Below are 27,523 nucleotides of genomic sequence, written 5' to 3' on the forward strand. Positions count from 1 at the left end.
TTATTCTATTTCAGAGAGTGATTTGCATTCAGCTACCAAGCCCAGGAAAGACTTGGTTTGGGGGTCCTAATTTATTGCTCATGCTCTAATTTGGTAGTCAAGATACTGTAGCTTGGAGAGTTTTGGATTATGTTTAGGATGGGAATGAGGGCTTCTAAAGAATTGTTCAAAACAATGTGTTTCAAGGCAGTTTCAACCAGTAGTCCAACTGTGTTGCTCTCAAATTAACAACACATGAAAAACCAGTGGCTCTGAATATTTATTTCAGTCATCATCGTCTTTACCAAATTGTCACTTATCTATCTGATGTTGGGGCAGTTAGGAAGGGGCAGGCAGTGGAGGGATATTTCGCTCTGAGTGATGGATAATCTTCTGGAGAGCCATTTGGCTCAGGCGCTTCAGGGAAAACTGTCTAGTGTTGGGCAAACCAACCGTAAGCCGTACAAATAAAGATCTCCCGTATTTTGAAAACAATCTGTGCAGTGCAGAACAATACCGTTGTATGCTTGGAAGTGCCTTAGAACGATCCCTTAACAGAAAACCCAGCAGGTAGAGGAAAGGGCCACAGGAGAGCCTACAGTGCCCTTTAGTTATCTTCCCTTTATGATGGCAGTTCCTGAGTCACACTCTACCATCTGGCTCCTCTCTATTTTCCATCTGAGTAAGCAGAATTAATATGTTAAAATCTCTGTCGTTCAAGTGATGAATTTAGCACGTTTTCATCACAATTAAGAAACTGTCTTGAGACCTTACTCCAGTAACTGAATAATGAGTTGTTTATAAAAGCGGCAATAATCCGTGGGGAAGGTGAAGAACAAATTATAATGATCGGCACTCAGTAAATTCTGTAGCAGCACCTTTAAAAAAAACACAAAAAAATAACAACAAGATAAGGAGCTAGAATAGTATTGAATTTTTAGGTGTTTAATTATAAATCATAATTTAATTTCATTCACTTCTTATTTGATAGAAACAGTTTTGGTTCACTCTAGTTTTGTTTTCAGTTTAGGGAGAAACAAAGATTTTTTATCTAGAGGAACTAGGATATCTGTTCTTACATTGCATATATCTTTCTGAATTATATTCTGTGCACCTGCTTATGGGAAGGGAGTTTGTTCCTTTGTTGTTGACTCCCTTGACTTCACTGAATGGGACTTCTAAGAAGACAGTTAAGATTGTTGTTCCCTGAAGGATACTTCACTTGTAGATGGTTGGAAAATATTTTTAAATGTAATTAATTTTATTAATTAATATATATGTATAAGATATAAAATATATAATAAGATATAAAAATACTTCTAAAGTATTTTCATGTGAAACTCTGTGTTAATGGTTGGCAAACATCCTCATTTTGTAAGAACAGAATAATTGTGCCTATTAACCCACTAGTTGATAGATTACTTCATGTGGTTCACCTAGGTCTTAAGAGATGAAACTGATGCTTGCTGGAAAAAGTTTGAATTCACCTCATTGAAGTTAGAAGAGCTTGACAGTGACATAAAGAAGCCTTTAATAAGGAACACGAGAGACAGATTAAAGGAAAAGGAAAGAGAGTTTCAGATGGCTCTTAATACCAGGTATAATTCTGAGATCTGTTAACCATGAGTTTACAGAATTTACTGAATTTTTAATGCTATTTTAAGATGGCTAATACTGGGGCGCCTGGGTGGCTCAGTGGGTTAAAGCCTCTGCCTTCAGCTCAGGTCATGATCTCAGCGTCCTGGGATCGAGCCCCGCATCGGGCTCTCGGCTCAGCAGGAAGCCTGCTTCTTCCTCTCTCTCTGGCTACTTGTGATCTCTGTCTGTCAAATATATAAATAAAATCTTAAAAAAAAAAAAAAGATGGCTAATACTATACTAAGTATGCTATTGTATTTAGTTCTCACAACCACAGTGAGAGAGGATACTATGATTGCCATTAGGGAATTTAAACAACATCACTGAACCACCCCACCGGCCAGAGACTTAGGTGGAACTTAAACTCTGTTGAGTTCCAAAGGCCATGCCCTGCCTGGGGCCATCCCTTACCCAACTACTTCATCCCCTTCCCCCACCCCATCTGCCCTTGGGCATGAGTTTGGCCATGTCACTTCTCTGGGCCTTGGTTTTCCCATTTCTAAAGTGAGATTGCTGTTACTATCTCCTGTACATAGGATGCACTTCCCCAGGACACATCCCTATTTTATGTAGGAGGAAATAGGGGCTCAGAGTCTGTATGTTATTTGTCCAAGGTCACACATTTCGATTTATTATTAATAGAGCCCATTTCTTTGAATTCTGTTGTACTTTCACTAATAAAATGATTTATAATGACATTTCTTTGTCATCAAAGGCAAACTTAAATTACATTCAATATTTTGTATTTCAAAAGATACAGAGGGGTGCCTGGTGGCTCGGTTGGTTGAGTGCCTAACTCTTGGTTTTGGCTCAGGTCATGATCTCATGGGTTGTGGGATCAAGCCCCTTGTTGAGCTCCACATTCAGTGGGGAGTCTGCTTGAAGGATTCTCTCCCTCTGTCCCTCCCCTACTGCTTTCTCTCTTCCTCTCTAAAATAAATAAATCTTAAAAAAAAAATAAAGTTCAAAAAAAGGTAGGGGTAAGGCTTAGAATATTTTACAATAAATTTCCACTCAGTATGTATTATGTATTATGCTATTAAGAATATTGGATATAGGGATGCCTGGGTGGCTCAGTTGGTTAAGCAGCTGCCTTCAGCTCAGGTCATAATCCCAGCGTCCTGGGATCAAGTCCCACATCGGGCTCCTTGCTCGGCAGGGAGCCTGCTCCCTCTGCCTCTGCCTGCCATTCTGTTTGCCTGTGCTTGCTCTCTTTCCCTCTCTCTCTCTGATAAATAAATAAAATCTTAAAAAAAAAAAGAATATGGATATAACAAATCACTTATTCTTTGGGATTTTGGATTGCTGGGTTTGGTTTTTGAAGGGTTTTTTGTTTTTATTTTGCTGGTTTTGGGTTTTAATGTGATGATGTGTACATATCATTGTATGTCTTAGTTAAATTATGGCATAATATATTTTATAGAATATCTTTATGTTGTCTTTTTCTGTTATGTCTGGTTATTTTTCACCCAGAATGGAATCTTTGGAGACCGCACTGAAAATTGTGTTACCTGCGGAGAAGGAATCACTTCTGCTCTGTGGCTCTGACCTGCTCCTCCGTGATCTAGTCATTCAAGAATTTCATCTCATTGATGCTGACGGCATTTATCAAAACCTGAGGGTAAATAGAAGTTCTCCCACCGTACTCATAGAATAATTTAGTTCTTCAGAGATTTTTAATTATGCATCAATGGTATACCATTAGACTATAAGCAATGGCAGAAGAGCCTTCAATAATTTAGACTTACTTGTTTCTCAACTCGCAGTTCCTTGCAAATTTGAAAGTAGGTACGGTGGGGTAAATAATTAGATATTTTCTTTGAACTCAAAATGAAGGTTTGCTTGTGAATATCTTTTCCAATGGCTGAAATCCTAAATATTGTCCTAGACTCACATGCATATTCTAAGGTTTACTTATTCCAAGTCTCATTTAAAAAAATTTTTTTAATTTAAAAAATTTGCAATTTAAATTCAATGTAGTTAACACACACTATATTATTGGTTTCAAGGATAGAATTTAGTAATTCATCAGTTGCATACAACACCCAGTGCTCATTACATCAAGTGCCCTCCTTAATGCCCATCACCCTGTTACCCTACTCTCCAACCCCTAAGTCTCATTTCAAATAAAAAAAAATTTAAGTTTTATTTTTCAGATTATAAACAGATGTCCAACAGTTTAATCTCTATTTTCACTGAAGCAGTGGAGTTATATACTTGTTTTCTTTGGGGGATTGAGACATCAGGAAGGTTATCAGATAATGAAACAGCTGGGCCATCTGATCCTTTGTAATTAAAATATTTCCTTCTGTTGAAACTGTCAGCCTTAGAAAAACCCAGAAGCCATTTTCTAGATGCCACCTAGACATTGTAAGTTTAGGTTCATTTCTGATGTGCAGTCTGCCTTTTCTTCTGCCTCAGCCTTTTCAGCATTTCTTCCTTTATTTTAGAATATCCAAGATTCCATAGCTGGACAGATTGAAATATATAACAACCTGGAACAGTCGGGCGACTTTGCATTAAAGGAATTACACCCGCTTGATCTACATGCGACTCGGAATATTCTGCAGAAACACAGAACACAACTCGAAGAAGCGAACCACCAGGTCCAGAGGAGTAAAGATGCACTCACCGCTCTGGAGGAGTTTCTGGCTTCTCTGAGAACAGCTGAGCTCTCTTTCGAGCCTGTTACAGATACACAGGTAGCACTAGAAAACACTGTGACGGCAGAAAATAAAGAAAGAGAAATCAGCCTGATGAAGGACCAGGCCAAACACTTGGATAAACGTTTGAAAACGCTCGGCATAAGCTTTAAAGACGCCGAACGGGGTGACGACACCTGTGACAAACTCCTTGTCGCTCTGTCCCAAAAGTTATCTGAGACACATGACTATGGCGTGCATGGAGAGCTCACTGAAGAAAACAAATTACTAGAGACTTGTATTTTCAAAAATAATGAACTTCTGAAAAACATTCAAGATGTGTACAATCAGATCGGTAAAATCAGTCTCAAGGATCCCAGTGTTCCGGCTGTGAAGCAACGGTGAGTCTCATTTTCGTTCATGTCCAGACGCAGGACAGTACTTTTCTGTGTTTTCAGTAACTGTTAGGTGAGAGAAATACTTCCCGTGCCTTTCTACTTCTGTTCCATCCTGCTCTACTCACTGTTCAGCATTCTTTTCTGTAGACTTTCTAGCAAGCTTCATTTTTGTTGATAGTGTCTTTACAAGATATCCTGTAATTTTTTTTCCCATTAAAGCGTGCATTTCATGGGATAAAGGAAGAGTAAAATAAGTTGTGTGTAAAGTACTTGAGTTCTTTCAAAGTCCGTTTTAGTGCTGTTTTATTAAGGGGTTCTTGTGATGGGGGAAGATCCACACGGTGGATAATAAAGAAAAATGTGGTGAGAGATAGGCATGCCATGCCCTGTCCCTGCTTCTTCCTGAATTATTTGGTTTTTCCCTCTCCTGCCAGCAAGATTGGGAAGGGGACTGAGTGGGAAGGCATAGGATTGACTTTGAGAGGTCAGTGAAGGTTAGTGCTAGTTCTGGAGAATGAGCAGAGTTTCAGTAAACTGAGGCGGGCAGTCTTCTGTACGAGTGCTGTTTTTTTTGTTGTTGTTGTTTTTTAAGATTTTATTTATTTATTTGACAGAGAGATAGATCACAAGTAGGCAGAGAGGCAGTCAGAGAGAGAGGAGGAAGCAGGCTCCCCGCTGAGCAGAGAGCCCGATGCGGCGCTCGATCCCAAGACCCTGAGATCATGACCTGAGCTGAAGGCAGAGGCTTTAACCCACTGAGCCACCCAGGCACCCGAGTGCTGTTATTTTAATGCTGGTGTTCAGAGCCAGCCTCCAGGTCCTGCAAGTGACAATGTTAGCAAGTTACTTTTGGGAACTCCCCTTCCCTGTCTAAATCATTCCCACATTCTGTCTCTTCTGCCCACTGAATCCCTAAGACTCCATGCCTTCTTGAGGCTCTGTAGCTGACCAAGCTCTTCCCTCTGAAACTGCCCTGTGCTCGCAGTCACAGAGAGACTTTCGTTCCTACAGTGCCCAGTTCTTAGTAAGGTGTTGAACTAACTACTCATTTAGTCACTCATTGTGATAAATTTTTATTATATATTTATAAATACTAAGTAATGAATAAATTCATGTTAATTTGTACATGAAAAATTATACATTGATAAACCATAAGTTGTTGTAATTTTTAGTTTAGTTATTAATACAACAAGTGTGTGTTGTGTGCCCAGTACTATTTTAGGTTGTGGGGATATAGCAGTTAACAAAATGGACAAAAACTCTTGTCCCCGATAGAGCTTCTTACCTAGTGAGAGGAGTAAGATATTCAATGTTTGATGGTGATAAAAGCTATGAAGAAAAATTAAGCAAGGAAGGAGGAGGGGGTTGTAATTCCAAAAGGGTCATCCAGGACAGTTTTACTGAGAAAGTAAATCTTTGAGTCAGATGGATGAGAGAGCTAGCCACGTGACTAGCAGGAGGAAGAGCCTTCCAGACTCTGGAAGGGAGTGGAAGGTACAAAGGCCGGCTGTGGGGATGTGCTGCATGTCTGAGGAGAAGCAAGGAGGTGAGAAGGTCAATGGTGCGGGGAAGAGGTATGAAAGGGGATCAGAAAGGGAGTGGTGAAATGGGGCTTAGCTCAGGTAGGGACCTCTGGGCCATGTGATAACTTTGGCTTTTACTTTGAGTAACATGGGAGGTCACTGAAGGGTTCTGAGCAGATGGAAGTGATTTAGTTTTCAGTGTTAACAAGCTTTCTCTGGCTGGCATGTTGAGAACAGAGTGTTGGAGTCAGGGGAAGATGCAGGAAGTCTAGGTCCATCTGTGGTAGTAAGCCAGGTAAGGGATGATGGCAGCGTGGACCAGTGGTGTGGTGGCAGAAAGTGCTAAGATTCTGAGTATATTTTGAAGATAGAGTCCACATGATTTGTTGACACACTGTAGCTAGGTTATAAAAGAAAGATTGGAGTCAAGAATGATTCTAGGCTTTGGGCGCCTGGTGGCTCAGTTGTTTAAGCGACTGCCTTAAGCTCAGGTTGTGATCCTGGAGTCCTGGGATCGATTCCTGCATCGGGCTCCCAGCCCCACAGGGAGTCTGCTCTTCCCTCTGACCTTCTCCCCTCTCATGCTTTCTCTCTCTCAAATAAATAAATAAAATCTTAAAAAAAAAAAAAGATTCTAGGCTTTGACCTGAGCAACTTGAAGAACAGAGTTACCACCAACTGAAATGAGAAAGAGTGAAGTTTGTCAGATATTGAATGAAAGATCAACTGTGGTCAGTTTTAGGACAGGTTCGAAATACTTGACATTCAAGTCAGGTACCAATAAGACTCCTAACAGTAGATGGAGTCAGGAGAGAGGGGTGAGTAGAGGTGTGCATTGGAGAGTCCTCAGCATCTAGAATGCTATATAAAGTCCTGAGATGCATGACATTGCCAGCGGAGTGAGTTCAGACAGGCCAGAGAAGGGGGCTGAGCTGCATGATCCAAGCACTCCATCTTAAGAGATTTGGGAGATGAAGAGGAACCAGGCATGGGTACTGAGAAGGGGTGGTGGGTATAGGAGGAGGAAAATCAAGAGTCCTGGGGTCAAGTGAGGAGGCCTTTCAACAAGGAGAAGTGGTCAGCTGTGTCAATGCCACTGACCAGTGAAGGGGACAAAGACTGAGAATGGAACATGGGTTTAGCAACAAGGAGGCTACTTGGAGATCTTGACGAGCAGTCTTGGAGGGGCGGTGGGGAGTGAAAGCCTTATGGGAGTGGATTCCAGAGAGAACTGAAGAGAGGAGGTAGAGACAGTGAGTATCTGGTAAGAGCAATTCAGACCTGGGTGAATGGAGTTAATCCTTCCAGGATCAGTGTGCAGGTTAAAGCTCTTAGGTCAAATGACTCTTTTTTTCATGGGGAAGAGGTTTTGGTATAGAAGGTAGAAATGCGAGATTTCCTTGCTTGTTCCTTTCTCCTTGGCCTCCTCCACTCTTCCTTAGAAGCTTGCAAGGCATGACCACTCATCTCTTTTCTTCTCTCCATGCCATGCTCTCTTTCCCATTCACACACACACATACTCTTTCTCTATTCTCTCACATACATACACTTCCTTTACAAGCGCGTTCACCACAGAAAAATGTTACTTCTTGAGGTTCTGTATATTTATTATGTCTAAAATACCAAATTAGTGTTCTGGAGATGCATAGAACCTCGTGAACTCTATAATAGGACTGTGTAATTTTGATATAATAATTTGAGGGCAAATTAAAGTTAGCGTGCTCCCCCAAATTACCCATACTTGTGTTGAATCAGATTGGCTAATAACTGGCTATCAAACTTTTCTCTTTTGTAATCAAGGAAAAAATCACTAACAAGACTGGATAAGGATCTAGATGACTATGAAGAAGAGAAGAAATGGTTGCAAGAGATGGTTAACTCTCTCCCACAATTCAGAGATGGTAGAGAAAAATCACTGAATGAACAGTTCCAAAATACAGCACTTTTGTGGGAGAGTACAAAAGCTTCGGTCACTGAATGGTAAGGGGAAAAGTCCCTCCCAAATCTGAGAAGTTGTGTGTAGCACAGTTAACTTTTTGAAATACATTGAAAACACATTTGCGTGGATGTAAAGGAGGGGCAAACGTGAGAGTTTCATACTGGAAGCTGATGGGGTCAATGTCTGGGTAAGATCTGGCATCCTAGATTATAGCCCAATGAATTTAAGAGGTTATCTAAGAGGGACAACAACTACACAGTGTGTTTATTGTTATCCCACCCATGTTAGTTTTCTGTTGCTATTTTGTTTAATGGAAGTTTAGTGGCTAAAAAAAAAATACAATTTAAAAAAAATTTTTTATTTTTTATTAACGTATAATGTATTATTTGTCCCAGGGGTACAGGTGTGTGAATCGCCAGGTTTACACACTTCACAGCACTCACCAAACAATACAAATTTATCTTATGGTCTGGAGGTTGGAAATTTCTGAAATCAAGCTGCCTTCCTTTCTCCGAGGCTCTAGGACAGAATCCTTTTCCTTTCCGAGGCCTCCTACCACTTTCCTTGATGTGTGTCCCCTTCCTCCATCTTTAAAGCTGGCTGTATGGCATCTTCAAGCCTGGACAGGCTCAAAAGTGTTCTTAACTATATGATAGCCATTACCTACCAGTCTTAGTTGGCAGTTCTGCTCAGTATTCTCCATCCATGCCTTCTTTACCTTACTCTCTGCCTGGACGGAGAAGTTGTCAGGAAGGCTGATCCCTAACAGCCTGGACCAGCCAGGCCAAGGGGGCCCAGTTGGGATAGGAAGTGGGATGCGCAAGTAGGAGATTTGAGGACTAGCAGAGATGGTCTTAACCGCCTCCCTTTCTAGCAGGTGGTTCTGGCATCTCCTACTGGCACCCTCCTCTCTGGCTCAGGGTACTTTCCCCCTTACGCTGAGGCTGAGTGGTTTGTTTTTGCTCTGGTTGGTACCTCAGTTCCTTGGAAGTTTCCTGTAACTCTGCTCACCTCTGTGGTCCTTTTACCAGAACTCTGTCCGGGTGCCCCTCCTGTGTTCTCCTGGAAGCTGAGTATACAGTAATCAAGATAAAGCTGTCTGGTTATTTGGTCTAGTCTGCCCTTAGATTTTATAGAGGAAAGAAACGGAGGTCCAGAGAGGTTAAAGTAACTTATCTAAGTTCACATGACTGAGTAATGCCCAGATATAAGTAGAAATCAGGTATCCTAACTGCCAAGTTATCTGTACTACTTACTTTTTAAAAAGGGCTAAATGCTAGGGGCACCTGGGTGGCCTCAGTGGGTTAAGCCTCTGCCTTCAGCTCAGGGTCCTGGGATTGAGCCCAGCATTGGGCTCTCTGTTCAGCAGGGAGCCTGCTTCCCTCTCTCTCTGCCTGCCTCTCTGCCTACTTGTGATCTTTGTCTGTCAAATAAATAAGTAAATAATCTTATAAAAAAAATTCTTCTATTAAAAAAATAATAAAAAGGGCTAAATCTAGAATAAGTTAAATTGACCTAAACCGTGACTTGCTGAATTAGTATCGAAACTAATAGTGCTCCAAGAATAGTGCTAGGGAGGCACTGTTTTCCAAGCTGTTTTTTGGTTAATGATGAAATTGAGATGCTGATTTCTTAAGATTATGAATCCTGTGTTTCCTTCTAGAGCTTACATCTGGTAATTTTTTTTTTTTTTTTACTTTTGATCTGGTTGAAATTATAATCCTTGATTTTTATACCATCCATTTGCCAGATAACTGTATGAGCCATTGTCTTAGGTACATTGGTAACGCAATATGCTAGACCATCCATGTCAAGAGGAAAAATCTATTCCATAATGTATTAGTCATTATCATAGGATACTTACAAAGAGAGAGAATGGTTTTCTCATTTTCGAGATTTACCTGTTTTTACTTTTTTTTTTTCCTTCATAGCCTTGATCAATGTGAAAGAGTTTTGGAGCTCTTAAAACAGTATCAGAATTTTAAAAGTGTCTTGACTGCTTTGATTCAAAAAGAAGAGAATGTCATCTCCCTTTCAGGCTTCCTACATGGGAAAGAGAACCTAAAGAAAAGGATAGCCGAGGTGAGTCAAGATTCCAAAGGAAACTCCGCCCAGTGGCCTTGACCATTACGAGGATATTATAAATAGAGTCATTTTTGAAACTTGGCTTAAAAGAACAGTGACCAGTTTATCAGATATCTAAGACCTTATTGAATTTATTACTAGGACTTGAAATATTTGAGTCCCCAAGTTGATGCTGGGTTACTTGTGTTTGGTTTTTGATCCTGGTGATGTGGTTCTGTTGACGTCTGGGGTCACTCCTGCTACTACCTCTGTATGGTTTTGACAGTCTTTGCAGTGACCTTCTACCAAAAAGGAACCTGAGACTTCCTTTTAGGCTCCAGAGAATGAAGGTAGTGAGAAGACCCCTCCATTATTAGCAGACAAAGGAATAATTACGTTTTTATTTATTCAATTTCTGTAAAGATGTATTTACATCCATGATGCTTCATCTACGCTCACAGCCTCACCAATCACAACATATTCTAAGAAGACTAACACTTTTGGACACTAGGTGTCATTATTTTCTACGATTTTAGGTGGTTATCTACCAAAGTGGCCAAGGAATGGAATAGTTGAAGCATACTACTACTACACTATATTATTGTACTCCAGAAAGTTGCTTTTCCTACTGGTTTTATGAGTCCTGTGCTGAAGTGCTGTTAAAGGGTCAAAAGCATGTGGGAAATACAATCTACTTGAGACAGCTGATTGTTAGGAAGCTATTTCATTGAACTTCCCATTGCTGAGAGAGAGAGAATCAACCAGACTCTTAAAATTGAGTCTTTATCTAGAACTCTTATCCCTGAAGCTGAAGTGACATCAGGGTACCAATACCCGGTCAGAAACTATCTAGAGTAGGAGCGAGACCTACTTCTTAGACTCAGTCTCTTGAACTGACCGATCATAAAGAACCCTGTTTGGACACAGTTGTACAATATGTGACTGTCTAACTAATTTCCTATGAGATTTATTTTTTTTTTAAGATTTTATTTATTTGAGAGAGAGAGGGATAGAGAGTGAGCACAAGCGGGTGGGAGGAGCAGAGGGAGAGGGAGAAGCAGATTCCCGGCTGAGCAGGGAGCCTGATGCTGGGCTTAATCCCACAACCCTAGGATCACGACCTGAGCTGAAGGCAGGTGCTTAACCGACTGAGCCACCCAGGCGCCCCTCCTATGAGATTTAAATGAAGAAGGCCACCAAGACTAGGAGCAGACAGTGAGGTAGAGTTGCTCAGGAGCAGCCTGTCTCCTTCCATCTAGCAGTGGTAGCTTCTGGGTTTGGTGGTCTCCGGATCTAGGAGGATCCTGTCCCTATCCGAGTGGATATAAGGGGCTATGTGTTCTTTTGGTTCTCAGAAAATTCAACATGATCAGCCTTATAAGAATGAGGACTTTAATAAATTATTCCTATACATGATATAATTTCATATATGCACAATATATAGTAATATTATAGTTCACTTAAACATGCCTTCATAAATCGAAGTTAGTATGATGAAATTTAATTTTATATTATTTTAAATAATACTGTAGGGGCACCTAAGTGGCTCAGTCAGTTAAGCATCTGCCTTCTGCTTGAGTCATGATCCTGGAGTCTTGGGATTGAGTCCTGCATTGGGTTCCCTGCTCCACAGGAAGCCTGCTTCTCCTTTTCCCTCTGCCCTGACTTGCCTCCCTCTCCTCCCCCTCCCTCTCTCTCTATCTCAAATAAATTCAGTCTTTAAGAAAAGGCTGTTGAGTAGAAGTATTTTTCATAAATGAATTTGCAATAATATACAGATAACTCATAGAAATTAGTGAGTAAACCACAGAGATCCAAACAGATTATTTGTACATAGGGAATAAATTGACAGTTGTTTTAAAAAAAAAAAAAAAAAAGAGCGAGAGAGAGAGACATACATAGTTTGTAGTACACCCTTGTGAATAACCAAAGGAAACCAGAACTCTCAAAATACCTTTGTGTTTGCCTTTTGATAGTCAGCGAGATATATACTCTTTATGTTTCTAGTTTAAGAGTAGATTGATACTACCCTTTGGAAAACACTTTGACAATATTATTCACGATCTTTGAAAGCTTTCTACTATTTGATCAAATATTTTATTTCTAGGAATCTAGCCTAAGGACATAATATTAAATATGGAAAATTCTTAATACCAAAGACATTATGTGGCAGCACTTTAAAAATTTACTAATTTCTGTCATGAACCAAACCATACTCCCTCCACTCCAATACATGATTTATCCCAGAAGCTGGAAAATCCTGAAGCTAGAAAAATTGGTTTTATTTGCAAATAGGACAATCATGAGGTCTTGAGGTTTTAAGTAACACCACTACGACTACTGCTACTAAAAATGGTAATGATGATAATGATAGTTTCTGCCGTGGATGGTTTGGTCATTATTGTATCATTTCATTCCCACATAACCCTATAATCCTGCAAGGTAACTAGTATCAACCCGGTTATACTGGTGGGAAAACCAAGGTTTGGAGGTGGGGTTGTTTTTTGTTTTTTTTTTTTTTCTTTAGAGAATTTTAGAGGTAACTTTAGGGGTTTTAATGTTATTAAGATGATGTCATAAAGGGGCACCTGAGTGGCTCAGTGGGTTAAGCCTCTGCCTTCAGCTCAGGTCATGATCTCAGGGTCCTGGGATTAAACCCTGCACTGGGCTCTCTGCTCGGCGGGGAGCCTGCTTCCTCCTCTCTCTCTCTGCCTGCCTCTCTGCCTGCTTGTGATCTCTCTCTTTCTGTGTTAAATAAATAAATAAAATCTTTTTTAAAAAAATGGTGTCATAAATAAAGAACACAGAAATTCCCCAACCCTGCCCTGTCAGTTTTCCTGATTTGCTGTGGGATCGTCAAGGGAGATATATACTCAAAAAATAAGACCAATGGTATTGCCTTATTATAATCTGCATGAGTGCTCAATACCCCAGCAAGTTCCCTGGGAAAAAAGTGGTTGGGGCATGTGGGCCAGCCTAAATGCTTACAAGGCCTTTTTCTCATCCAGATCTAAATCCAAATCTTGGAATTTTATCACAGGGTAGCTCAGATATGGATACACTGACCTGGGTTCTTCACCGGATCTGAAGATATGTTCATAATGTTAGTCTCAAGGATCTTACCTATTGAACAATAAGGAAGCAACACAGAGCAGAAAAGAACCATCTCCATGTACTGAATTTTTCAGGCTTACTGATCCTGCTTACCAGTAATGACCAATTGATGTCTTGGAATTTGAATAGAGTAGCAACTTCCTCTGTTAAAAAAAGGCAAAAATGAGGCTAGAGGTTAAGTAATTTCCCCAGGATTATATGGCTAATAAATGGCGTAATCATTACGTCATATGATTATTAATCATAACCTGGTTAATTCCCAGTCTGTTTGACTACAAAGTCATGTTTCAATCATCATCATATTGTAGTCTCTGTAAACATTTGAAATATGTATATGGCAGAAGTAAAAATTGGTGACCTTTGCTTTGTTCCCCTTTTTCAACTGTAAAGATGCGCTCACAAGGTATTTAAAAATTAATAGGGGCACCTGGGTGGCTCGGTTGGTTAAGCATCTGTCTTTGGCTCAGGTCATGATCTCAGGGTCCTGGGATCGAACCCCACATTGGGCTCCCTGCTCAGCGGGGAGCCTGCTTCTGCCTCTACCTGCTACTCCTCCTGGTTGTACTCTCTGTCTCTGTGTCAAATAAAGAAATAAAATATTTTCTAAACTTAATAAAAATAGAAACGTATAAGGGTCCAGGCACTTCTTATTATGTTGAGAATCTTCTGTCATGGTGTCTAGCATAGGAGCATTTCATATATTTGTTGAAATAATATATTAGTTTGTATGAAGTTATACAAGTTCTACCACACTAATGTTTAATTCTTTTCTACGATGCCTTTTTAACTCTGAAAAAAAGCACATTTTAGTACTGATAGTTAACATAACTTTCATTTAATTTTGTGATGAATTAAATACTATCTTCAGAAACAATCCATTTCTATAGTATGTATTTGTAGCATGATGCTCCGCACCAGTGACTGAAACACGATACCACTGAGAACTTTTGTCCTCCAAAGCATAGAAACCTGGATGTTTATCTAGGATATGGGACCAGATTTCCACTCTCTTTAATGAAAGACAGAAGTGCAAAAGTAAGACTAAAGGCTAGAATGTCAGGGGACTATTCAAGTTTGGGAAAAGGCAGAGTGAGTCTACTTTTTCTTTATTCTGCCCTTTCCATTTATTGTGGAACAGAACCCATAGTCTTGCTCTTTCTTTTTTCTTCACTCAGTGGTGGCTTGTGTCAGTGTAACAACAAGGTTCTTTGAATGTAATGAAAATTAAATACATACAATTTTTCCCCATTTGAGTGAACATAAATTATTATGCCCCATGCAGAGAGTTCCGTGCCAGGAGAGAGTTTGCGTCTTATCTTTACAGATGTTATGAGTCAGCCTCCAGTCAGGAGACCGAAATCTCCCTAGTAATTTTTTTCCTGTTTAAAAATTTTTTATTCAGTTATTGTTTTAGTTACACTTTTATTTTCAGATAATTGTAGATTCATATGCAGTTGTAAGAAATTATATAGAGAGATCCTCTATACCCTTTAAGTTTCCCCAATGTTAAATCTTATAAAGGTACATAGTACCATATTGCAGTCAGGATACGGATTTTGAGACAGTCAGGATAAAGAATGTTTCCATCACCACGAGGGCCCCTCATGTTGTCATTTGAGAACCTACTGTTTCCCTCCTCTGCATATATACAGTATGTAACCTTTGGGGATTGACTGTTTTCACTCAGCATAATTCTCTGGAGATTCATTCAGGTTCTTGCATGTGTTGATAGTTTGTTCCTTTTTCTTGCTGTGTAGTATTCCATGGTATGGTTGTAATCACAGTTTGGTTAATTATTCACCACTGAAGGACATCTGGGTTGTTTATAAGTTTTGACTATTTTAAGTAAAGCTGCTATAAACCTCCATGTAGGGGTCTTTATGTGAATAGAAGTTTTTATTTCTCAGGGTTAACTGCCCAAGAGTACAGTTGCTGGCTTGTATGTTAACTGTGTATTGAGTTTTTAAAGAAACTGCCAGACTATTCCCATCAGCAGTGTGGAGTGACCCAGTTTCTCTGCATCATTGCCAGAATTAGATATTGTCTCAGTTTTTTAAAAGTCATTCTGATAGGTATGTAGTGATATCACATTATGGTTTAATTTGCATTTTCCTAATTGCTAGTGGTGTTGATAATCTTCTCTGGTGCTTGTCTGCCATCTGTATGTCATCTTTGGTGAACTGTCTCTTCATATCTTTTTCTATGGTATTTAGCCCTAGTGAGTGATTCTTTCTTTTTTTTTTTTTTTTGCAATTCTTTTTTTTTTTTTTTAAGATTTTATTTATTTGTCAGAGAGAGAGGGAGAGAGAGCGAGCACAGGCAGACAGAATGGCAGGCAGAGGCAGAGGGAGAAGCAGGCTCCCTGCTGAGCAAGGAGCCCGATGCGGGACTCGATCCCAGGATGCTGGGATCATGACCTGAGCCGAAGGCAGCTGCTCAACCAACTGAGCCACCCAGGCGTCCCATGAGTGATTATTTTCTGAAAGTGTTCTGTCTTGCTAGATTGTCCCATTTTTGGTTCTTTGGCTGAAGAGAGCAAGCTTCCCTTGGGACTTTTTTTTTTTTTTCCTGTGCTTATTGATATCACTATGTGTTGACTTCTCCAGCACACACTCTGGGATATCTGAGGGAAAAAGAAAATGCAGGGAACTGACCACAAAGTTGGTGTTCAGAGCTGATGTCCCCAGTTGTTCAGGAAGGTATATGATATCCAGGGTTTTTAGTCGTACTTAATAGGAAGAATAGGGAAGGTTATATCTGCTCTGTATTTCCAGAAATTTCCTGAGGTGTATATATTTTTTAGACATTTGCTTGTTGGAAATTTATTTTCAAATTTTATGTAATTATTAAAAATGCTTAGGTCATACTGGTAAGCCGAGCATGAAGATTACATGAAAACATGAAGATTACATTAGTCAACTCTCAAATTTTTTTTGATAAAGCAGTGTTTCACATTCCATGTTAGAAATGATGTGGAGTTAGAATCATGAAAAATGAAAATTGAAGTCATATTAAAGATGTATTAGAGTTCTGTTTTATTCAGATGAGCATATAGGTTCTTCAACATTCCAACAATGATTCCTGTTAGAGGAATCTAGGATCTGCCATTTTTTATACTACTGAATGAAGGTGGGGTTTTTTGGGGTAGACTGTTATTTCACATGGACAAGAAACATGGTTTTAGATTATTGTAATTATTTTATCATGCAGAGTGGGAAGAAATTTGGATATAAGGTTGTATGTTTTTTTTTAAAGATTTTATTTATTTGACAGAGAGAGATCACAAGTAGGCAGAAAGGCAGGCAGAGAGGGCGGGGAAGCAGGCTCCCCAATGAGCAGAGAGCCTGATGCGGGGCTCAATCCCAGGACCCTGAGATCATGACCTGAGCCCAAAGGCAGATGTTTAACCCACTGAGCCACCCCAGGTGCCCATGGATGTAAGATTATTGTTAAATGAGATAGTTAGGATTCTAAATACTTTTATTGAGAAAGTAGGAAAATAATAGCTTGCTTTAGAAAAGTAAAATATACAAAGGAAATACTCTGTTATAAATAGCCAATAACAGAATTTTGGTTATCGGTTTTACTGTGTAAATATATCAAAAAAATGTCACCTATCTTTTTTACAGATTGAAATTGTCAAAGAAGAATTTAGTGAACATTTAGAAGTTGTAGATAAGATTAACCAGATCTGCAGAAATCTACAATTTCATCTAAATAAAATGAGAATTTTTGAAGAGCCTCCTTTTGAGAAAGAAGCTAATATTATTGTGGATAGATGGCTTGATGTGAGTGACAATTTAATTCACTAAAATTTTTATTTTATAGCAAATCAGTCTTTTCTGTCACACCTTTAGTATTTTTATTTAACTATTATATTTGGAAGTGTTTATTATAAAATGTTCAAATAGTATAAAATTTATGACTTAAGAATTAATTTCACCCCCTTAGTGAAATGGGTCTACTAACAAATGGGTCTATCATCTTTGAGATATAAAGGCGTATACTCAACTTATGTAAAATTAACTGGTTAATATATTAACCATTTAGGATATTCAAGTCCAACTATATATTTATTTAATACAGCTTTAGTTGAGTAACATATTTTTATGAATTACAGATTAAGCATTTGTCCATGTTATATTTTCATCTGGGTTCTTAAAAGACCCTTTTATTTATTGTGGCTTATTAATTCGTTGGACTATTGCTTTCAGTTGCCTATAAGTGGCAGCAAAGTTTTTTTTTTTTTTGTGGAAGGAAGAACTATGTGATCTGTTAAAGCATATTTTTTTGTTGGTAAATAAAGCAAATTATTTAATAAGCAAAGGTAAATTCAATTTTTATTTTAAAATAGAGCATCTGAAACAATGGTTTTCGTACTTTTTACCACTAAATGTGTTCTTTCTATTTTTTAATTATGGTAGATAAATGAGAAGACAGAAGACTACTATGAAAATCTTGGTCGAGCTCTAGCTTTATGGGACAAACTTTTTAACTTAAAAAATGTCATTGATGAGTGGACTGAAAAGGTCCTTCGAAAAATGGAATTACATCAATTGGCTGAAGATGAAAGAGAAAAGCTGAAGGTAATTTGCAACAGAAGTAAAATGTATACTCTTTTTGTACACAGCTGATGTTTAATATGGAGCTTACTTTCTCGAAGCAGAGTAGAGAAATCACAAGGAAATGTTTTCTTTCATTATCCCTTGAGTGGGACCTTTCTGTTGTTTGTGTATCTAGGAAGATGTTAGCAGGTATTATTTACCTGGGGTTGACAGACACACAAGTGGTTCCTGGATAAAATGAAATCATACGGGAAAAGTTGCATCTTTATTTTTATGAACGTCTAACCAGATTGTAATATTGGTTCCAATTATGAATATAGTCAACAAACATAGTAGGATGAATGTTATACGTGACTTGGTTGTCAAGAAAATCACAGGTACTTTTGAATCATCTGGTTGTAACTGTTACCCTTTATCAGTACTTTGAAATTATGGTATTCAGTAGAATCACTTCTAGATCTTATTATTTAAAGTATTAATATAGAAACATGTATATTACTATGGCAGAAATTATTTTTAATATTTTGAAAACTGTAACTCAATTTGTTTTCCCTTATCTTCCTACATGATTTATCTTATATTTTGTATATTTTGTATATTTTATATATATGCAAAGGGTCCACAGGATAACACCTAGAAGAAGCCCCGTCAAAATGCAAAATTATTCCCAGGTGGTCAGTATAGGTCCCAGGGGTTGGCAGACATTTTCTTAAGAGGTCAAATTGTAAATATTTTAAGCTTATAGATCATTTGCTCACTGTCACAACTGCTTAATGCTGCTGTTGTAGCATGAAAGCATTTAGTCATAGACAATACATAAATGCGTGGAAGTAACTGGGTTCCAATAAAACTTTACTTATAAAAATAGACTGCCAGCCCTTAGACTATTAACTCCTGATCCTACATCATGATTATGGTCAACCTTCATAATTTGAATTAAGCAGTCTCTCCTTACCAAAGATTAGAAAAAAAGTATCAGGCCGAGTATTAAAATCTTATTAGAGCTTCAAAAAAGGCTATTTTTAAAACTGTAATCTCTGTACCATTTGGAAAGATTTAAGTTATCTCTTTTAACCCTAGGAAGAATTCTTTCTAATTGCTTATTTATGTATTATTCACTTGGATCGCATGAAATCTCTATCTTCGTAAGTCAGAAAACAATTAAAGATTAGCAATTATATCTGGTTCAGTGTAATAGAAAAATAAATGTGTGCATGAAGGTTTTACAGTATGCCAGCTCTAGTGCTTCATCTGTTTTCAAATCTTTGTTATTTTTATCTGCTTTTAAATTCATATATCCATTTTCATACATTTGGAAAAGGTTTTCAAAAATGTGTAGAGATATACGAGTTTCCATTGTGTATGATGACAGAAATTATGATTTTCTAAGTGTACATGAGTAAGTCCCTTAGAAATGCCTTGACAGGGGCGCCTGGGTGGCTCAGTGGGTTAAAGCCTCTGCCTTTGGCTCAGGTCATGATCCCAGGGTCCTGGGATTGAGCCCCACACATTGGGCTCTCTGCTTGGCGGGGAGCCTGCTTCCCCTCCCCTCTCTCTGTCTGTCTCTCTGCCTACTTGTGATCTCTGTCAAATAAATAAATATATATATACCTTAAAAAAAAAAAAGAAAGAAATGCCTTGACATACAGGTTGTTTAAAAAATTTGAAGTTAAAGAGTATAAACCGCCAGCCTGTGGGCTGGATTCCGCCAACAGAGTGCGTGTGTGTATGTGTGTAACTCCTAGGACTCCTTCAAAAAACAAGTGATTTGGGGGATATTGAAAGGCTCTCTTAGTTTCTGTATATAATAATAGTAATCCTGGGTACCAGAAAATAAAATATATATATATATATTTTCCATTAACATTATTTGTTCTAGGAAGAGTTACAAGCCTATGAACAAAAATCTTCAGAGTTTTCTGCAAGAGTGGCTAACATACAGTTTCTCCTTCAAAGCAGTGAAATACCCCTTGAATTGCAGGTGAGAGGATTTTTATTTGGAAGTTGCAATTAAAGCACTCTAAAGTAATGTTCACAGGTGCCTGGATGGTGCAGTCCGTTAAGTGTCCAGCTCTTGGTTTCAGCTCAGGCCCTGATCCGAGGGTCATGAGATTGAGCCCTGCGTTGGACTTGCACTCAGTGCAGAATCGGCTTCGGTTTCTCTCTTCTCCTCCCTCTGCCTCTCCCCCTGTGCACACTCTCTCTCAGATAACGAAATCTTAATAAGAAAAAAAAGTTCATAAACCAGAATTCTAAATCTTAAAACTAAAATGAAATTAAGATCATTTTTTAGTTCATGTTTATTCAATTCCTACGTTAAATTCAACTAAATTTTTAACAGTTGGCATAGTTCATTGTATTTGTTTAGAATAAATATTTTCGTATTATTTTAGTCTCATTTCACTGATTTCCAGGACTCCTGTGTAGAGGTGGAGATGTTGTCCTGCTTCTGTGTAAAGTAACAAGGTTTCCTCCTGAGTGTCTTTTGGCCATAGGAAGGAGAATATGGCTCAAGTGATTCCCCGTTTATTAATTGCTGGATGGAGAAGCAGGGAGATGGCTGCGAGTATGGTTTTCTATCGTGTGAAGAGATTGGTTACAATTTTATTTCGATCAGACCGTATAGTGGCTGAATGTGACATCCGGAGTCAGACCTTCTGGGTGGGGTTCTGGCTCGGCACCACTAGTTTTGTGATCTTAGGCAAGTTACTTAACATTCAAAAGCCTGTATTTTGTACGTAAAATGCTTACCACAAAGCTGTGCACATAATAAACACTCAATAAATGCTGGCCATTTAATTTTTCTGTATATTTTAATATATTTTCCAATGAGTGCCTCGAGAGGGCACCTCAGCTGAGATGCTAGATAAAACTTGCTTTGGAGGGGGAAAGGACTCATCCTGTTTAGTCTTTTGGAAAAAAAATGTCAGAACGTCAATCTTGGTTTTTTCGTATTATTCTTTTTTTTTTAAACAATTGGAATGGTATCAGTGATGTAGAACATCGAAGAATTAACTTTGCGTTGAAATGAAGCAAAGTTTCAACTCATTCTCTAGCAACGCAGTTGTCTTAAAATCTAGTTAAATAAAACCTGCCACAGACTTTTTGTATGTTTCATGATTTCAGGTCATGGAGTCCTCCATTTTAAACAAGATAGACAACGTAAAAACACATTTAATAGGAGAATCCATGTGCTCTGCACTCAGTGGCAGCCCGGCTGAGCTAAGGGAGGACCTGGACCAAGCCAAGACCCAGATTGGAATGACTGAGTCCCTCTTAAAAGCTCTGTCTCCTTCCGACAGCTTAGAGATCTTTACTAAACTTGAGGTATGTTGCAGCTGTGTCTCTTCGTGGTTCAGATTTATTTTTATATTTGTTTCTTGATGGCTTTGACCTCTTGAGGTTAATAAACTTAGTTACTAAAAAATGAAAGCCAAGGGCAAAAACTCAGGAAAACAGTTTGTGTCTATTTAGCAGTCTCACCTTTGAATTGCTTGGTGGACAGTAATTATTTGATATTAAATTGCATTGTGTTACACCTGTACCAGCTAAGGTAAAGCGAATCCACCCAACAGAAGATCATTGAGATTTTTACAAAAACAATGGAGATCTGTTATGCTTTGTATAAATTGAGCTCATTTTGAGACCTAATAGTTGTTTGTTTGTTTATGTATTTAGGAGATACAGCAGCAAATCCTACAGCAAAAGCACAGTATGATGTTACTTGAGAATCAAATAGGTTGTCTGACTCCTGAACTCTCTGAATTAAAAAAGCAATACGAAAGTGTCAGTGACTTGTTTAATACCAAAAAAAGTGTTTTGCAAGATCACTTTTCTAAGTTATTGAATGGTGAGTGCAATGTTTCTCCTAACTCTTTCTGGGAATCTGGAAGTATGAATAAGTATTGTGAATGCGAAGGCTTATCTAAGCTTCACTTACAAATGGTTGCACAGATTCTAGTTAAGGAAAAGGATTTATTTAATTAGTTAGGATTTATTCAGATAACTCTTCGGAGGGGAAGTGCTCACTAATTTATGCCTATGGTAGATAACATCTTTTCCTTTAAAGTCCCAAATATTTATTTCATGAAAGAAGGTCACCAACATTTTCAGATTTGCCCTGCTCACTGTGGTGAGTGAGTCTAGGGACATGTCTGTGAGCAGGCTGCCCTTGCAGGTGTCTTTGGGTGTCCTGTGTGCTTGGAAAGGAGATTTGGTATAGAAAATATACCACAATTTGGGGCACATGTGTGGCTCAGTTGGTTAAACATCCGACTCTTGATCTCAGCTCAGGTCTTGATTTTAGGGTCATGAGTTCAAGGTCTGCACTGGGCTCCATGCTGGGCATGGAGCCTACTTAAAAAAGAAAAAAAAGTTAAAAAGAAAAAGAAAATATACCACAATTACTCTCTAGAATCTGTTAGCCTCAGAGTTGGGTTTCAACTTATTACCCACTTTATACAATGACTGTAGTAGCCATGTCATGCAAAGCAAGTGTCAAATCTCTCAATTTAACAAGGTGTTTGAAGTCTCCCTTGAATGAATACAACTTTCTTTGTTTTTTCCTGCAGATCAGTGTAAGAATTTTGACGACTGGTTTGGCAACATTAAAATGAACCTTGAAGAGTGTTTTGAATCATTAGAAACAAAAAAGAGTGTGGAACAAAAGCTACAAAAACTTTCTGTAAGATATGTGTATATATATATGTATATGCAATTTAACTAAAATTTATCAAAACTAAAGTGCTAGAGACATAGGGCTGTATTTAAGTAGATAAAATCATTACTTTGGGGGTGCCTGAGTGGTTTAGTTGGTTAAGCATCTGATGCTTGATTTCTGCTCAAGTCATAATCTCAGGGTTGTGGGATTAAGCCCCACCTTGGGCTCCATGATGAGTGTGGAGCCTGTTTAGGATTCTGTCTCTCCTTTTCCTCCCTCCCCACTCAAGCTCTCTCTCTCTCTCAAAAAAAAAAAAAAAAATTACTTTGACTTATTTACTAATTTCTCTACAGAGATAATATTTCCAAATAACCAACTTTTCCCCAAATATTTCAAAACTCCATATTTATTGGGTAAGGATGCAGACCAATTAAGTTGTATTTTCACACCTAGTCTAAGATGCTATTTAACTTAGTGTTTACCGGTAAATCCAGTCAACTTAAAATTATATTTGATAAAAAATAAAGGCTTTGGGCTCCTGGGTGGCTCAGTGGGTTAATCCGCTGCCTTCGGCTCAGGTCATGATCTCAGGGTCCTGGGATCGAGTCCCGCATGGGGCTCTCTGCTCGACAGGGAGTCTGCTTCCCTCTCTCTCTCTCTGCCTGCCTGCCTTTCTGTCTACTTGTGATCTCTCTCTGTCAAATAAATAATAAAATCTTTAAAAAAAGAAAAAAAGAAAAAAAAATAAAGGCTTTACCTAATGTGGCTTTTGAAATTCCTTTATTTTCTTGAGAGAGATCTCTTGACTTTTTATTATTTTTTTTTCCTGAGTAATATTTTAAAAATCTCAGTTGAGAGGCACCTGGGTGGCTTAGTCATTAAGCATCTGCCTTCAGCTCAGGCTATGATCCCAGGGTTCTGGGATCAAGCCCCATATCAGGGGCCCCTGCTCAGCGGGAAGCCTGCTTCTCCCTCTCCCACTCTCCCTGCTTGTGCTCCTTCTATCACTGTGTATCTCTCTGTCAAATAAATAAGTAAGGGGCATCTGGGTGACTCAGTGGGTTAAAGCTTCTGCCTTCGGCTCGGGTCATGATCTCAGGATCCTGGGATTGAGCCCTGCATCGGGCTCTCTGCTCAGCAGCGAGCCTGCTTCCCCGCCTCATTCCCGCCGCCTGCCTCTCTGCCTGCCTGTGATCTCTGTCAAATAAATTAATAAAATCTTAAAAAAAAAAAAATCTCAGTTGCACTTTACTACAGCTGGTTGAACTGTAGTGTTAGGTAGCCTGAAATAAAAGGTAGTATGCATGAGGGCATTTAAAATGCTTACCACATCCTTAAATCTTGATCACTTTAGGCTAGGTTTCTAGTACTTTAGTGTTGATGATAAGTCATACTCTCAAGCTTATGAGTGGCACTAAATGTTCTTTGTTTGATTTCTTGCTTTGGTGATACTGTTATTTATTGATAAAAATTGCCTTTCTGCTCTTTTTTTGTTTAAGTCCCAACTTTTTATTTTTTATCTTTTGCCTTTAACTTTGCCCATGGTATGGGTCTTAGCAATGGGTGCTCAAACCTTGACCCACAAACACTGAAATAAAATGTGGATTCAGGCAAAGTTAAATAGTGAATTGGCTGTTTAGGTTTACATGTTGATTTCCAGAAGGGAGCAAGTATTTAGAAGCTGAGGAAAGAAAAACGAAGCTTTCCCAGTCTTATTCCTACTGACGTTCATGGTGACCCTGCATTATTTTTCTTGATCCATTTCCAGTGAGTCAGATGTAAACACACATTCTACACCTAACAAATTGGTCATTCGCCATTAAAGTTAGCCATGTCTGCATAGCTCTTCTCTTGTACTGGTGTTAAAAAGGTGGCACGTCTCTGTACCAGCTTGGGAAAGCTTCGTGGGGGTTATAGAGACGACACTTTGACTTTGCCAGTAGAATATCGTTGACTTTCTGTCTCTCTTAAGGATTTCTTGACTCTTGAAGGAAGAGGCAGTAAAATACAGCAGGTGGGCACTGTACTGAATCATGTTAAGAAGCACCTGCCCAAAGCACATGTTAAGGAGCTTAACAGTTGGATTATAAATCAAGAAATCGAATTAGAAAAAATGGAGTCCATTTGCCAGGCCCGAGCAAAGGAGCTTAATGACTACTTGCAGCAGTTACTGAGGTAGGATATAAAGGCAATATCTAAATAACATGTTTTCTAATGGTACCTTTATATGTTCTGTGCCTCAGTACAGCTGACACTGGGATATACAATACACACAAATTTCACAAATAAAATACATATTTGCAAATCAAAGTTTGTCTCTAGAAGACCGAAGTTAAGAGAATTCGTCAAATTATCTAATATGGTAATAGTTCAGGGGAGAGTCCAGAAATGTTTTCTGTTTGTTTCTTGTTCCTTCTCATACATTTGTATAGCTCGTTGCTTTTATAGAATCCCACTATAATACAGGCTGCTATTGTTCGGATTTTAATGTTACAAATTAATTTTTCTCTAAAGAATAACAAAAAAAAGTGGTTAAAAACTTGGTTAGCTTCCGAAATTCATGCCTACCTTCTCTTCATAGACATACTTTTTGCTTCCGTTCTATTTTAACATATGTAATGTTCTTTTAGACTCCAGGATGACCACAGCAATCTGAGCAAGTGGTTGACTAGTCAAGAAGAGAAATGGGAAGAAATGGAAAAATCAGGAGAGAAAACTGAGCTATTTTGCGAAGCTGTAGCTAGAAAGAGGTAGAGCTGATCTCGTACGAGTGTATTTTCTGCCACCGTGGTTTCTTACATGTTGCTGTGGCTGCTGTAAACTTTCTGTGATGTTTATTTACATGTGTGTAATGTTATTATGATTAATGTTAATTTGTTTTTTAATTGTTAATTATTAACAAATTAAGAATTTACAATTGTTAATTAACAATTAACAATTAAAATTAAACAATTAAAATTAAACAGTTAAAATTGACAATTAACAATTAAAATAATTGTTATTTATTAACAATCATGTTAATTCACATGCTGTGAATTTACAGGGAACAGTTTGAGTCTCTGGCCCAGATGACCAGCTCTTTGAAGGAATGTGGGCTTACCGAAGAAGAAGAAATAGTAATGGAGTCAGCACATTTGATTGATAGGTACCAGGCATTTTTGAGACAATTATGTGAAATTGATGAAGAGGATAAGTTACCTCCTACAGAGGACCAGAGCTTTAATGATCTCGCACATGATGTAATTCGCTGGATAGCAGGGATTAAAGAATCCCTTATGGCTTTGAATTCATCGGAAGGCAAAATGCCGCTTGAGGAAAGAATCCAAAAAATAAAGGTATAACTGTGGAAACTGAATTTCAGAGGTCAGAGTGAACTGTAATTTTTAAAAGATTTAGAGGAAAACTGCAAAGATAAACTGTTTCTTAATGGAAAATAGGATCACTGTGGGTTGGCTGAGGCATTCAGATGACTGTGCTTAAAAGGCAGAAGGGCTGTGTTGGATCTAAAGTTATCTTAAAGCAGACAGAAGAGAGACTGTATAGCCTCTCTTTGTAAGGGCAGTGCCTACAGAGGGTGGCAGTGGGAGTTGGCTCAGATGTAAAGAAATATATATATGACAGTACAGAGAGGCATCAGCAATGTCAAGGGCAGGGCTAGAGACGAACTCTTCTTCACAGTGAATAGGTATGGTTCATAAAGATGATTAGATATCGAGTGTGTTGTGTGGTTCATAAAGGTTATTAGGTGCTGAGGGGGTTGCAGAGGGCAAGGAAATCTCAAGCTCCACCTGGCTCACTTTTTACCTGAGGGGAGAGTCAATAGACGTTGTTAGTTAAACATGCAGGGGATAGAAGCACATGTGCGTAAACGCGACCTGGAAGGATTGAAATTAACATTAATCAGAGCATATTACAGGAAGCAATGGTTATGCATCATGAGCTCTAAGGGTTGGTGAAGCTCACTGAAGTAATTGGGGTTATATGTGAAAGGCTTTCCAGGGGATGTGAATCTGGAGTTGCATTTCCAATTAGGGAGAAACTTGATTGTTTAGAGCAAAGGAGGGAAAGAGAGGAACAGGGAGTGGGAATTAATTATGTCGTAGCAGGGGGGACAAGAGTTGACAAGGGGCACTGCATTTTCCTGTGGGAAGCCCTAAGTCTCATCTTGAGTGTATAAAAATGTTGTGTTCGGTTGTTACTTTAACTCTCTATCAATAAATAATGGAGTGAATAGGAAGGATTTGCCCGAGTCTTTCGGGCCTCTGCCTTATTTGAAGGCAGTTGAAAATAAAGATGAGAGAAGGAATGCAGAGAGATCAACCTGAAAAAATATTTATTGAGAATCAGTTCTGTATCATGTGAAGGAGATAGCATTGACCTATAAAAATGAGAAGATAATTTTGAAATCTACTCTGCAGTTACTCTAAATATAATGTGTATAAATCAAAAGATATCATATGTACTTTCCCTAAGTAATACAAATGAGTTTCTAAGCTCTGTTTTATTTAATTCAGGAAATCATTTTACTAAAGCCTGAAGGGGACGCTAAAATACAGACCATCATGAGTCAGGCTGAGAGCAGCAGATCTCCATTGGCTCCAAAGACCCTTACTGATATCAAGAATCAGTGGGACAACACACTCCATTTAGCCAACACATATCTAAGGTAAAGGACAATGCCTTCACTTATTCATGGCTTTCATTACACTGTGAAGCCATAACAAGTATGTTTTGTCTGCCTCCTGGATTTGGATAGAATATCTATTGGAGAGAAAGTAATGTCAGGGGCATCCACAATGTCAGAGGCAGAAATGAAGACGAAAAGTTCTCTGGATCAGATAGGAAATACACCGTCTTAGCTGTAGCAGTGTTTAGTTTGGCTGGTTCATCAACCCACGGAGTTCTTGGTAACAAATTAGCATTGTCTATCATTCCACCTTCAGCACTGCTTCTTACCAAAACTCCCCTCCCCCAGACAATCTCAGTAGTCTGCATGATATT

The 27,523-nt window shown here is 38.6% G+C and overlaps 1 protein-coding gene across 10 annotated transcripts in view; it reads left to right on the forward strand.

The window, feature by feature from the left end:
- Nucleotides 1–27,523, forward strand: part of SYNE2 (spectrin repeat containing nuclear envelope protein 2) — a 338,449-nt gene that overhangs the window by 136,664 nt on the left and 174,262 nt on the right. For all 10 annotated transcript variants that reach the window (XM_047738768.1, XM_047738772.1, XM_047738776.1 and 7 more), the window contains exons 28-42: nt 1,420–1,577; nt 3,091–3,238; nt 4,068–4,660; nt 7,981–8,160; nt 10,051–10,201; nt 16,927–17,085; nt 17,722–17,883; nt 19,742–19,843; nt 20,989–21,189; nt 21,541–21,712; nt 22,434–22,546; nt 24,495–24,697; nt 25,153–25,272; nt 25,566–25,857; nt 27,037–27,188. In XM_047738768.1, coding sequence (XP_047594724.1) covers nt 1,420–1,577; nt 3,091–3,238; nt 4,068–4,660; nt 7,981–8,160; nt 10,051–10,201; nt 16,927–17,085; nt 17,722–17,883; nt 19,742–19,843; nt 20,989–21,189; nt 21,541–21,712; nt 22,434–22,546; nt 24,495–24,697; nt 25,153–25,272; nt 25,566–25,857; nt 27,037–27,188 — 2,906 coding nt within the window. The remainder of the gene's footprint in view (nt 1–1,419; nt 1,578–3,090; nt 3,239–4,067; nt 4,661–7,980; nt 8,161–10,050; nt 10,202–16,926; nt 17,086–17,721; nt 17,884–19,741; nt 19,844–20,988; nt 21,190–21,540; nt 21,713–22,433; nt 22,547–24,494; nt 24,698–25,152; nt 25,273–25,565; nt 25,858–27,036; nt 27,189–27,523) is intronic.

Source organism: Lutra lutra, chromosome 7 (genome assembly GCF_902655055.1).
Source record: "Lutra lutra chromosome 7, mLutLut1.2, whole genome shotgun sequence".
NCBI lineage: Eukaryota > Metazoa > Chordata > Mammalia > Carnivora > Mustelidae > Lutra > Lutra lutra.